At 46.9% G+C, this 13,593-nt stretch overlaps 1 protein-coding gene across 1 annotated transcript in view; it reads right to left on the reverse strand.

Annotated features, from left to right (window-relative positions):
* PTPRT (protein tyrosine phosphatase receptor type T) overlaps positions 1-13,593 on the reverse strand; it is a 1,090,723-nt gene that overhangs the window by 160,430 nt on the left and 916,700 nt on the right. Inside the window, exon 14 of the mRNA XM_065919188.1 lies at positions 6,855-6,990. Within this exon, the coding sequence (XP_065775260.1) occupies positions 6,855-6,990 (136 nt within the window). The remainder of the gene's footprint in view (positions 1-6,854; positions 6,991-13,593) is intronic.

Below are 13,593 nucleotides of genomic sequence, written 5' to 3' on the forward strand. Positions count from 1 at the left end.
AAGAACAGGCAGCTGATGGTCCACTGAAGAAGAAAAGCTGTGAATACAAACAAGTATAAGGCAGAACACGACAGGGATCCTCATAGAGAGAACCCCAGATGGTGAAGAGACTGTGTCTAGACTGAAGGTCAAAGGGTTAACTGGAGAAGGTGTCTTTTACATTCGACCTTAAACATGGGTAGGATCGGGGAGACAGAACTGAGGAACACACAGGCATTGAGAGAGGAGAAAACTACACAAGCCAACGTACAGGAGTGGGGTGAGACTTCAGGAAATCTGCCAGAATCGCTGTGAGCAAGGGGACAGCATAGCTTCAGAGCTCTCTGGATGACCTAATAAGCACATGCATCCTTCCTCATTTGCTCCCCATGAACCACTGATATTGGGGAGGAGAAGCCAATGAAGGGTTTTAGAATGCAGGTTTGGGAGTCCAAGTTTCATTTCTGAAAGATCACCGAGGCTACAGAGTGGAGGATGGGTTGGAGGGGTGGGGCCAGAGTCAGAGAGAGAGGAGGAGGGTGGGGAGGAGACTCCTACAGCAAAGCTACAGAGGCCTCCACCAGGGAGGAGGCAGTGGGGAGCGGGAAAGGAGATGATGTGACCAAGAGAAAGTAAAGATGCAGGGTCAGAAGTACTGGGGTGATGGAATCCCACTGGTCTGGCTGATGGAGAGGGTGGACCTGTCACTAAGATAGAGACACACGATTGGGAAAAGGTTGGTGGGGAGCTGATGATTTTAGCTTTGACCGTAAACACTTTGAGGGTAAATATCGAGGAGCAGATGATACAGGGCATTGGAGATCTGGTGAGAGAGAGAGTCAAAGCAGAAGGCCGGCTGTCCCAGACCAGTTCAGTCCACAAAACGATAACCAGCGTGTTGTGTGATAAACGCACAACTGGAGATCTATGCATCTGACACATGGTTGCATGCAGCTGGGGGAGACCACTGGATGTTCTTGGGATGGTGCTTGTAGGAAGACTGCTCAGAGAAGGTAATACTTGAAGGAATTCTACTTGGAAGAACTTGGGGCTGAGAGAGAGTAACAGGAGTCTTGCAGGTGAAGAGAAATGCCTGGACATTTGATTCAGGGAAATAGCATGCACCAAGGCAGAGAACAGGAGAAAATGATGTGAATCTGGGTCACCTTTGTCCTATTCCAGGATTCACTTTTCTACCAGTCTCCATGCACTGCTAGGACAGAAATTAACAGTAAGGGGCCTGGAGTCACAGAGCCTGGGTTTATATTTCAACTTTGCCCAAGACCTTGGCTAACTCATAAAAATCTTTATGAACTTCAGTTTCCACTTTTCAAAAAACAGAGTTCTATCCTCTATGATTATTTGTTGAATTAAAACCAGAGCCTGGCAGCAGTTGCAGCAGTTCAAATGGAAAGCAAACAAATTAATTAGGTCAGAGTGTGTGTGTGTTGATGACAGCCCTGCCTTCGGCAGAGTGGTCATGGGGTTGGCGCTGACTTGGTACACTTGATGGTCATGTGTGAGATGAATATCCCTGTTGATATTATGCACTGTAGTGCTGTTAGAAGGTACAAGAAGTAAAGCCTGTCCCAACCATCAGCTCATTTGATCCTTAGAGCAGCTACGTGAGATTGGCTGCATCTCACAGATGGGAAAGCAAAGGTTGAGCTTCATTACATTGCTTCTCCAAGGTTAGCAACAGATACATGGGGCTCTGGAGATTCAGACTCAGTTTTTCTGTATCCCAGTACACAGCTAACAAGACGTCTATACTCCCTAGACTGGGAGGTACTGGGAGGTGAAAGTGTTAGGCGCTCAGTCATGGCTGACTCTTTTCGACTCCATGGACTGTAGTGTGCCAGGCTCCTCTGTCCATGGGACTGTCCAGACAAGAATATTGAAGGGCAGACACAAATCACGGAGAATCAAGGTACAGCAAGAGATGCATGTTTATCTCAAAGCAGATTCTCATATCTCAAACTCAAGACACTCCAAATGCACTCATGGGAAAGGTACTGTCTGGACAGGCAAAGTATGACTGGCAGTAAGTTTAGGTTGGACCAGGAAGAGCTGGGCAGGGAGAGGAGACAAGGAGATGGGGGTGGATGGAACTGTGTGTGGTGAAGGATTTTGAAACTATGCCTAAAATTTGCCTAAAATTTGCAAAGTAAGAAGGGATGGAGAGGTTCATGTAGAACACACACAAGTCTTGAGGTACAGATCTACCAAGTTATCCTGCTTAACCTGGCTCCATGTTTTCCCATCCAGAAGTGTATCGCTATGCCTTAAGCCTTGGAGGACCACACTCAAACTTCAGGAAGTGTGTCCCAAGGAATAAACGATGATAGGACGCTTGTAGGCATATGCAGCATGTCCATATCCTACAAACAAACATTTCAACATCAAACTTTCCATATGTGAGTGGCTAATAAACACCTTCAACCATCAAGAAACACTTATTAATGTGGTGGTTCCTAACCTTTTTGGCACCAGGGTCCGGTATTGTGGAAGAAATTTTTCCATGCTCTGGAAAGCTAGGGGGATGGTTAGGGATGATTCAAGTGAATTACATATATTGGACACTTTATTTCTAAACTGATGCTGCTGCTGATCTGACAGGTCCATGGTCCACAGGTTGGGAACCCCTGGGTTAAGGCACTAAGGCTGGAGCTTTCCACCTCAATTTGCACTGAAGGCACCCAGGGCTCTGTAACAATGAGCCAAGGGACCAGAGAGGTGGCTTAGCAACTCCTTGGCTGCCCCTTTCTGTGAGAGACGATGTCCAGTATTCAAAGGGAGGAGGTCAGGGCAGAAGATGACCAGGACTGCAGAGATGACATTTTTTCTTCATTTCAGGACTCAACAGGGCGCCCATGAAGAGGAAGCGTGTTTGACTACATGATGGAATGCACGAATCCATTTTAGACTGTTTCTGAGGTCTAGATGTGACCAAGAAGCCAGGAGAAAAAGATGGAGACATTATACAGTGAGAACCTAAGAATGGATGTTTTGCAATGAGCTTGGCTAGAACCACACGGGTTGTTAACTCTATCAGAAGGGGCTCCAAGTTCCATCTTATAATGCTCATGCAACCCTCCAAACAGATACAGCTCTGATTCTGCATCATCCTGCATTCAAAGAAGCCCAGTCCAAATAGCCAGAGGTACTGTTAAAAGAAGTCCAAAGTTGAATTTGCATCTTTTTCAAACTCGAAGGGAATTCTGTTTGAATGGATCATCAACATCTCATATCCCCTTCTGCAACCTTGCATCTTTCCATATGCTCTCCAGCCATTACAAAAAAACCAAACAATAACAAAACATTCCTCAGGGTATGTTGATCTCTCTCTCTCTCTCTCTCTCTCTCTTCCCTTGTCTTTCCCCAGTCTTCTAAATGTAAATTGACTTCACTAGACCCTTTCCTTGGTCATCTGCATTTTTAGCCCTTTCTAGGCCAACTTTCTAGTTCAGTACAACACACACACAACACCTAAAGACTCTCAGTGACAGTGACAGGTAAGCCCCAGGGCCTGTAGGGGGAAACAAGGAGCGTCTGAAGTGGACTGGAAACACTTGTTTGCAGCTCTGGGGAAGACTCTGAGTCAGCTGAATCCACTGGGATCGGAGGAAACGGAGCCACCATGCCCATGTCCATGGAGGTTACAGTGAAGACCCAGCTCAAGCCAGTGCAGGAAGTGTGGCAGGCATTCAACTTCCGAGAGCTCCTGGAAGCAGAAATTAACTCAAGCTCACGAAGGGACACTGAAGAGATACTGACCCCAGGACTCTGATTTGTGATGGTTTTTTACCTATTATTTTGAGGTTTCTTTTCCTTTAATTATCTATTCCCTTTAGGTGGCTGTGGACAGCACTCCCAGGTGGTACAGTGGAAAGAATCTGCCTGCCAATGCAGGAGACACAGGAGAGATGGGTTCGATCCCTGGGTTGGGAAGATCCCCTGGAGGAGGAAATGACAACCCACTCCAGTATTCTTTCCTAGAGAATCCCATGGGCAGAGGAGCCTGGTGGGCTGCGAAGAGTCGGACATGACTTTGGCAACTGAGCACACAATACACATGGACAGCGTTCTGGTGGGCAGTAAGTAAGTCAGGGACGGACTCAACCTTCCCGTGAAGTTTCCCCCATATTTATACATGGGGTTGGGGTCAGAAGAGGGAACGGAGCCCCTCAAGCTCTTCACTGCCCTTTGGGGCAAGGGGTTAGCGGAAAGAGTTAAACATAGCAGAGTTATGTTTTTCTTTTTCTCCCTTTCCCCTCTCCACTCCTCCCTTTTCCAGTCCATATCCATTTGTAAAATATGACCATCAACTAGGCCAGAAAAGCGTCTTATTTTCTCCGAAAGATGCTGTATAGGCAAACGCTGATCGGCACCCCCCGCCCACCCCCTGGCTCACTGCCACAACATCTGAGATTTGCCTCTTGGGAGGAAATGGTGATCAGGTGATGCCTGTTGATTGGGACTGATGGATGGTTTTGATAGAACTGAGAGCTGATGAAGATACTCAGAAAAGGATAAAACCACACAAAGGGCTCACTTTATTCCTGCTCTCATCCTGAAACTAGAAAGCCCCTCCCTCCCTCCCGGAAAGTCACACATTTCAGAAATAGCTGCTGAGAGGGAAGTGAAATTTCTTCACAAGCTCACAGACGATGGTGACGTGGGTTAAGCCAGGCTTTAGAAAGAGCAAAATTGGAAGAGCATATCTGACTTACAAATCAGTGGCAAAGAATAAGAACCTTCAGGGTCTATCAAAGAGGAATGCAATTCTATTAAATGAGTTACTTTTTTCAAAGACACTCTCTTAAACTCACCTCTGTCTTTAAAGCATCTGAGACTCTAAGAATGCATCGAGGATCTTATATGTGCAACATGCTCACTGCTTCCCAGAGAAATCAAATCTCATGTTTGACCTCATCCAATAGCATCTGGCTTGTCACTGAGACATAACACATAGCCTGGCTTCATAGATGATGATGACGACTCTGGGGGCTCCTGACCCCCAGTATTAACATGGACCTTCCTTCTCTCTTGCCTCTCCAACCAGAAAATCAGTAGCTGGATGAGAATCTTAATTCTACTGTTGTTCTGCTGGGAGCCTTAGGAAAAGAATGATCCTATAGAACAGACATGTCAAGAAAGAACAGATCCTGGGACTTCCCTGTGGCTAAGACTCTGTGCTCCCATTGCTGGGGGCCTGGGTTCAATTCCTGGTCAAGGAACTTAGGCCCACAATCTGTAACTGAAATATCCTTCTAAGACTGGGTAGCAGTCGCAGTGTTAGTCACTCAATTATGTCTGAACTCTGTGCGACCCCATGGACTGTAGCCGGCCACGCTCCTCTGTCCATGGGATTCTCCAGGCAAGAATATTGGAGTGGGTTGCCATTCCCTTCTCCAGGGGATCTTTCCAACCTGGGGATTGAACCCAGTCTCCTGCATTGCTGGCAGATTCTTTACCATCTGAGCTATAGGGCAGCCAGCTAATAAATAAATATTTAGAAGAAAAGAAAGAACAGGTCCTACCAATAAGATGTCCTGATCAAAGCAGGTCCTGGCTGACTCAGAATGGAACCATGTGACATACAGAGACATTCTGGGGCCAGAATGGCTAAAAGGCTGTTTACTAGCAGAGTGGAAATCAATGGCTGGAAATAAGGACACGGTCTTTATTTTTTTTTACTTTGTGCATTTCTGTTTATGGGACTCCTTAGAGTAGAAGCTGGATTTTGTCTTTGTTCGGCTGGGAACAAGTTTCACAAGCTGGTTTTGTCCCAGAGATGGCAGCAGGTCCCCAGTCCTCATTACTGGGCTTGTCTTGAACTCTGAGTAACCAAACCCAGAGTTTCAGGCTGAGGAGTTAAATAGTTTGTTGAAGAATATAAATATAACTCTTTAAACTGGGGGCAGGGCAGGTTGCAGCACATGTCCTTATAATGTAGATAAGTGTTTTGTTTGCTTTGGCAGATTGGGGAGTGGGAGGGTGGAGACCAAGATTGGAATCCTGGCATTGAAACTGAGATGGGCAGCAGGCATGGGGACACAGTGGCTAATGTGTGAAGGTGGGAGGACCCCCTATTTAGAAGAACCAGCTAGCTCCACACTCCAGGGACAGTGAGAGCTGATACTCACCCACCTTCCCTGATGCATATTTCCCTTTCCTCTCTGCAACTCCCTGGGTGGTCCTCAAACCCTGTGAATGCCTGATAAACACATGATGTCAGCATAATGAATTTAGGGGATCAGGAAGGAACCTGGATCCTGGCTTTCATGAGCAATGTGTGCAATACGAGATAACTGTGCCTTGACCAGAGGCGCCAGGAGGATATCCGGCTGAGAGGTGACAAGCACCATCCATCCAGCAGGGAAGGTTTTATGGGACGTGGAGCAGGAAGGAGACTTCCCTGAGGGCTGTCACGCCATCGGAGGCTCTACCCTTTGACGCAGAGGCACACTGTTCCTTGACCAAAGACAAATCAGGGATGGATGAAGGTGAGAGGAATGAAACACGGCTTTTCTGCGTCTGTCTTTGTAGGCTCATCTGTGTCCCTGCGGCTCCCCCGTAATCCTGATGATGTGACCAATCACAACAGAGCAGCTATCTCTGAGGAGCATCGTACACCAAGGAACACCTGCCCCGCGAGACACTGGCCATCCTGCAGCTGCTCGCCACAGAGGCAGCACACACCCTTCAGACAACAACACGATGATCCACAACAGGTCCCAAATTTCAGGACCTCAACAGTTGCCCCAGGAGGTCCCTGCTCGGAAGTGGTCAGCGAGAAAGGACTTGGCCATATGGTGGTGTTGGGGCCGCTTGGGGTTGGCAGAGTCTGCAGGGCAGCAACCCACACTCACCTCCTCTTGATGGTGAGCATCACACCCAGGAGGATGATGGTGAACATGAGGAGGCCAGCAATCACGCCGGCCATCTTCACGGTGTTGTCCACCTGCTTCTCCGGCTCCACAGTGTTGGAGTTCTGAGTGGACGCACCTTGGAGGCAAAGGTGAAGAGGAGAGATATTGAAAAGGCTCACATACGTGACTAGACACAATCATGGTGACGACAGCTTCCATTTGCTGAGTGCTAACTATGTGCCAGGCACTGTGCTGAGGTCACCACACACACTGACCCAATTAAACACTTTTGAGCATTAATTCCTCGTGAGGTTGGGGTTATTATAGCCTTTTTTTGCATATGAAGAAACTGAGGTGCAGAGAAACTGAGTGAACTTCCCGAGGTTATACAACTACTGGGCTGGAGGCACCCTTCTTCTCTCATGAGATCAGGCAGATGATTTTTATCCCTCACACCATTCTGTCCCTAGGATCAAACCATGGGACTACAGTTTGATCCTTAGGCTCATGGAATTATTCCAAACCCTGCTTAATTCTTTCCAGTAAATGGTGAAAACAACAGCCTTGGGTAGCACAACTGAAATCACTGAATTTTTAAAGATAAAAACAAAATGCTTTCATTTTACACCTTATATGAAACAAATGGTGGGGAAGAAATCTAGTGCATTAAAGAGAACTGCTTTGGATTCAGAAAACACTTAAATCCGCTAACTCCACTTTTCAAATTTAATGTTGATGTTACCAGCTTTGCTTGTACCCACTCACTGACTCAATTCCATGTCAAGGAAAACTAGGAATCGGGCACTTACTACATCCTCAGCCCTCTGCTGAGCCGTTTCATGGATCCAGCTTGGACCATCCTTGCAAATGTTCCCCAAAGTATCTATGGATTGTCCCATTTTACAGATGAGAAAACAAAGGAACTGGCTAAAAGTCATGTGGGCTGATAAAGCTCAGAGCCAGGATTCCATTGGTTTTTTGACTCTTAAGTGTAGGTTTCAGAAGTCAGAAGCCTTGAGTTCAACTTTCAAGTCCCCTAGTCCCCCAATCCGACTCCTCCCAGACAAACACTTGCTAAGGCCATAGCAATAGTCAGGAGCCAGAGAATGCCTAAGCCTGGCCTCTTCATGCAATGACCTGGGGACAGAGGCAACCTGTCATTCCAGACACCTGTGTGATCCTTCTGGAGTGTGGTTCAGGATTAACACCACTGTGAATTCCTCCCAAGGCTGCCATGTCTGTGTGAGGCAGCTGAAGTCCAAAGCATCCTTTCCCTGACCCATCCCTACTTTTCTACCAGCATCAGCACCAGCTCATCCTTTATCAGTGACGCTGCCTTTCCTGGTTGCCCCGGGAGAGTTCCTCTCCAAATTCTGCTAACACTCTGTAACACTTGGTGCATCTCAGTGTGCTGATATTATTAGTTATTTGTTTCCCCATCTGTCTCCTTCAGTGGTCTGCAACCTCCTCGGGGGCAAGAGGATGCCTTCTTTATCTTTGTTTCCTCATGTCAGTGCAGGGTCTGGCTTGTAATAGGTGTTCCCTTAATGTCTGTGGTGGTTTAATGTTTAGCTGAGGGGATGATAGCTCTACCCACACACATTTGTTCTCATGAAACCAAATTGAGTTTCTCCTTTTTTACAGCCCTGTGTTCACAGAACTCGGCTGAGTTGAAGGGATACTAATGCCCACAAGCTATGATTCTGATTCTCCAAACTCACAGATGTTTCACAACAGCCCGTCAGCACATCCCCCTCCTTCTGAAGTCACGCGGTTCCTTCACTACAGCATGTTCCCCAGACTCTCTTGTAACTTAGAAAAGCTGGGTTGACTTTGTCTCCAAGACTAAGAGCAGAGAGAGTCCTAGTTATCTCTCTAAAGTCACTGTCTACACAGGCCTTCCTCCTCATCACTGCTGCTTTACAAATGATGGGTGAATGACGTCAAGGCGAGTGGACCACAGCTGTTTGCCTCATTTATTCGTTCAGTCATTCCTTAATTGGCTACTGAGCACCTGTGTTCTGTGAGTCCAACTAAGATATCAATGGGGTCAGAGCTCCTTCTTCTGGCAGGACTTACAAGTAAGGGATTTTACTCAGTTCTGCTCAGCAGCTTAAGACAAAAACCCAGCTCATCACATTGTAGGATGGTCTGAGCAGGCTCTGCCTATCAACTCCACCAAAGAACACCGGGCAGAGAATTGGCCGACCTTCTAGGAAGGGGCTGGGGAGGGGGGTGCGGTAAGAAGGCGATTCAAGGGGGGAGGATATATGCATACATAGAGCTGGCTCTCTTTGTTGTAGAGCAAAAACTAACACGATGTTGTAAAGCAACTGTATGCCAATAAAAAAAGGAAACTAGAAGGGAAATATATGTTTATGGTAATTTAAGCTTGGAAGATACTCTACAAGAGGAGGAAGTTAAAACGCAGGTCTGAAGCTCTTAAAGGAGGTCTAAGCTGGAGGTAAGAATGTGTGAGTCATATGCATGTAGATGATATCTGAAGCATGGGGGCTGATGAAGTCAGCTGGGGAAAGAATGAAGAGTGGATGGAGAAGATAGAGACTTGAGGGTCTGTAATATTTAGTGAGCAGACAGAGGAAGACAAGCCTGCATAGGAGGCAGAGAAGGAGTGAATAGACAAGTAAAAAACAAAAACAAACAAACAAACAAAAACCCAGGAGAGTATAGTGTCCTAGAGCCAGGGGAAGAGGAGGTTTCAAGAAGGCGGGAGTAATCGACCATGTCAAATGCTGCTCCTAGAATAGAATCTAGCTCTCTACCCAAAAGAAAGTGAAGATCTTGGATGAGTATTAGAAAACCTTTCCCAAGTAAACTCCAAGATGTTCCTAAACAGAAGCACCTTCAGAGGTGACCATGAATCAACAATGGAACACACCTGAGGGTCACAGACGACCATGCAAGATGTTCAGAGAGGCCATCTGAAAGGCCACAGCCCAGACAAATTCCATGAGTTCAGCTCACATGCATCAGAACTGAAATCCCAGACTTTGCACAGTGAGGTTATCAGGAGCAGCCACATCTGGCTGGTCCAACTAGAACTCTACATGCAGGAATTGCCCCAGGACGTGGTGAATTCTGCTTTCCCTTCAGCATCCTTTTCAGGGCCCTGGCTTGAGCCACCAGAGATGTGGCCCTCTGTTCACAAGGGAAGCCTGCTGACAGTGTCTGAAGGCAACACAGGTGTGCAGGAACTGGCTTTGGGACCAAAGGCCAGATAGCATTTACCTGTGGTTCCTGCCTCTGCAAGGAAGAAGATGGGGAGAGAGTCAGAACGGGCTAGCCCTGACCCCATGGCAGACTCAGGAGCGTGTCCACAGGGCTCACATTGTGAGTACAGATGAGAACCTGCAATTGGACTTACAGGAAACACATCAGGGTTGACTAAAGATAGGATCTCCTAGCAATGCAACCAGCTCTTTTAGGCAGGTACTGAGCATTTCATCAAACGGAAGCTCAGTTATGACTATTTCTAAAAATTCAGTCTAAACATATCAATCCACTGAAAAAAGAAAATGAAAGTGCTTGTCACTCAGTCTTGTCTGACTCTTTGCAACACCATGAACTGTAGCCCACCAGGGTCCTCTGTCCACGGAATTCTCCGGTCAAGAATTCTGGATGTGGATAGCCATTCTCGTCTCCAGGGGATCTCCCCAACCCAGGGATCAAACCTGGGTCTCCCGCATTGCAGGCAGATTCTTTACCATCTGAGCCACCAGGGAAGTCCATTTTCACCAGTCCATTACTAGGTGACAAAAAATGTAACTCATTTAATCTTCACAAAAGCTGACACAGAAGATGCTAATTTTATTGTCCCTTTTATTTAGATTAGGAAACTCCACAAATGGGTGAAGTGGCTTTTCCAAAGCCATATACTTGGCTTTCAGTTTCAAAGCTGGGATTCTTTGTGCAAGGCTCACCCTCTGTCATTCCAATGAACTGTCCTTGATGCAGTTACTATTCAGGAAATAGCAGCTCTGGGTCCCCGTCCGAGTCACTGACCAGAAATCCAAGGGGGAACTGGAAGCCCATCAATAAGATGGTAACTGCATTACTCTTTCCCTAAGCTCACTCTTTTCATGAGAGTCAAACATAGTATCAGTCCCTCATCCCTATGAAGCTCTGTCTCTGGCCCTGGGTGACTTCTGTCTACTAAGTGGGGATTGGGGGTCTGAGACTGGAGAGGGGAGGGCTTTGGATGCATCCTTGTCATCACTGCCCTCTACTGGGGACCAACCCGAGAATAGTTTGAGTAAGTCAGAACTGGCAAATAGGTGCCAGGTGGTAGATGTATCCAATGGGAGTAGCTTCAAGGACACACAAGTCCCCTGTGTGATGCACTCATCAAAAAGAATCTTGTGAACTCTGCTGACGCTGAGAAGAGACTTGTTTCCAACACAAGGTTGCCCAACCTCAGACCCCCACCAGCCATGCCCTCCCTACTCTGAGCACTCCTGAAGGCCAGACAGTCCTCTAAGAGCAGCTGCCACTTTCCCCTGCTCTTGACTCTATCCGCTTGAGCTACAGTGGCTTAGAATCCAGTCCCTCGCTCCTGCTCAGAGTTCACATCTGGCTTTCAATATGACACTTATCGACTCTTGCATATGGAAACCTGGCACCCAAGGCGGGGCTCACAGTCTCTTAAAGTCTGCCCCCCTCCCTCGATATCCGCTGCATACATAGGCCCAGGGGCCATGTTCTTTTCACCCCAACCTCCAGCCTCCTCCTAGGATACCAAACAATCATCCCAGTTTATAATCCCCAGGGACGCCTGAGACCCAACAAGGACAATGCTTCTCTGATCTACTCTGCCCTGGTCAGACCACTTTGGTGAGGCTTGTTCATTTGCAGACCCCAACCCCGAAGAGTAGATTGGGGCCAACTTAAGAAAAGATTTTAATGTGGCAGGGTAAAGACAGGACAAGTGGCTTGTCACTCAAAGTGTGGTTCAATGACCAGAAGCATCTGCATCATACCCTATTACACATGCAGAGTCTGGGTCCCTACGCCAGATCTGCTGAGTCCACTCCTGCATTTGCCAAGGTCTCTAGGTGATTCTTGTGCACATAAAAATCCAAAGATCACTGACTCTGAAGGAATGGCAGTCAGAATTGGGATTTTTCAGCTTAGAGAAGGAAAGATTCAGATGAGACTTATTCTTGCTTTCAAAAAGATGAAAGGCCATGGTGAAAGATGGAATAGATCTGATCCCTTTAAAGAGCAGGGCTAACGCAAACCAGGAGAAGTGACAAGAGTAGAGTGGGGCCAATATAAGAAAGATTTTAATGTGGCGGCACTCTCCAGCTGAGGCTAAAGCCCAACTCTTTTCAAAGCAGTGCTACTGCGTGGTGAGGAGCATGAAGCACTCGTGATTCCAAGTCCCATTTCAGAGTCAGCCCTTCTCCCTTTTCCCTGTCCACTCTGTCTTCACCTGTTCTCACCTCCTGGGCTTCTTAAATGCTTAAGTGAAAGTTGCTCAGTCATGTCTGACTCTTTGTGACCCCATGGACTATACAGTCCATGGAATTCTCCAGGTCAGAATACTAGAGAGGGTAGCCTTTCTCTTTTCCAGGGGATCTTCCCAACCCAAGGATCAAACCCAGGTCTCCCACATTGAAGGCAGATTCTTTACCAGCTGAGCCATACTCTTAAATACTTAGCCAAGCCCTTAATACCTCACTTTCATGGGATGCTGACCTTTCTTCTCTACTTATAGACCCCACCTTCCACCTCAACCCAGTATTCCTTGATCACAGTGACACTCACGCTCTGAGTGAGTGAAGGTCTCCCTGTTATCCTCAGAGCCATGAAACTTCAGTTGGGCTCCACTCCCCTAACCCCGAGTTAGCCACAATGGCAGGAGAATGTCACCAACCATGAAAGGCTCTGTCTGGGCACCCAGTCCCAGCAAGCACAAGGGACTGCGTGACCTCTTATACCCCTTCTGAGGATGAAATGCCATGGTTTGATGAGCTCGGTCAAAAGCAAGGGGTTTTGAATTAGAAATATATGAGCTTGCACCTGGCTTCCATCACAAACTAGTTATGAGACCTTGATCAAAGCTGTTAACCACAGCATGATTTGATACCTTCTTGATGAAACTGTGAAACAGGAGAGTGAAAAAACTGGCTTAAAACTCAACATTCAAAAAATGAAGACAATGGCATCTGGTCCCATCTCGTCATGGCAAATAGATAGGGAAACAATGGAAACAGTGACTGACTTATTGTTTTGGGTTCCACAATCACTGCAGATGGTGACTGCAGCCATGAAATTATACTTGCTCCTTGGAAGAAAAGCTATGAAAAACCAAGACAGCATATTAAAAAATAGAGACATCACTTTGCCAACAAAGGTCCGGACAGTCAAAGCTACGGTTTTTCCAGTAGTCATGTATGGATGTGAGAGTCGGACCATAAAGAAGGCTTTATAAAGAATTGATGCTTTTGAACTGCAGTATTGGAAAAGACTCTTCAGAGTCCCTTGGACTTCAAGGGGATCAAACCAGTCAATCCTAAGGGAAATCAGTCCTGAATATTTATTGGAAGGACTGATGCTGAAGCTCTAATACTTTGGCCACCTGATGCGAAGAGCTGACTCGTTAGAAAAAACCCTGATGCTGGGAAAGATTGAAGGCAGGAGAAGAAGGGGATGACAGAGGACAAGATGGTTGGATGGTATCACCAACTCAACGGACATAAGTTTGAGTAAGCTCTGG

This window comes from Muntiacus reevesi, chromosome 2 (assembly GCF_963930625.1).
Source record: "Muntiacus reevesi chromosome 2, mMunRee1.1, whole genome shotgun sequence".
NCBI lineage: Eukaryota > Metazoa > Chordata > Mammalia > Artiodactyla > Cervidae > Muntiacus > Muntiacus reevesi.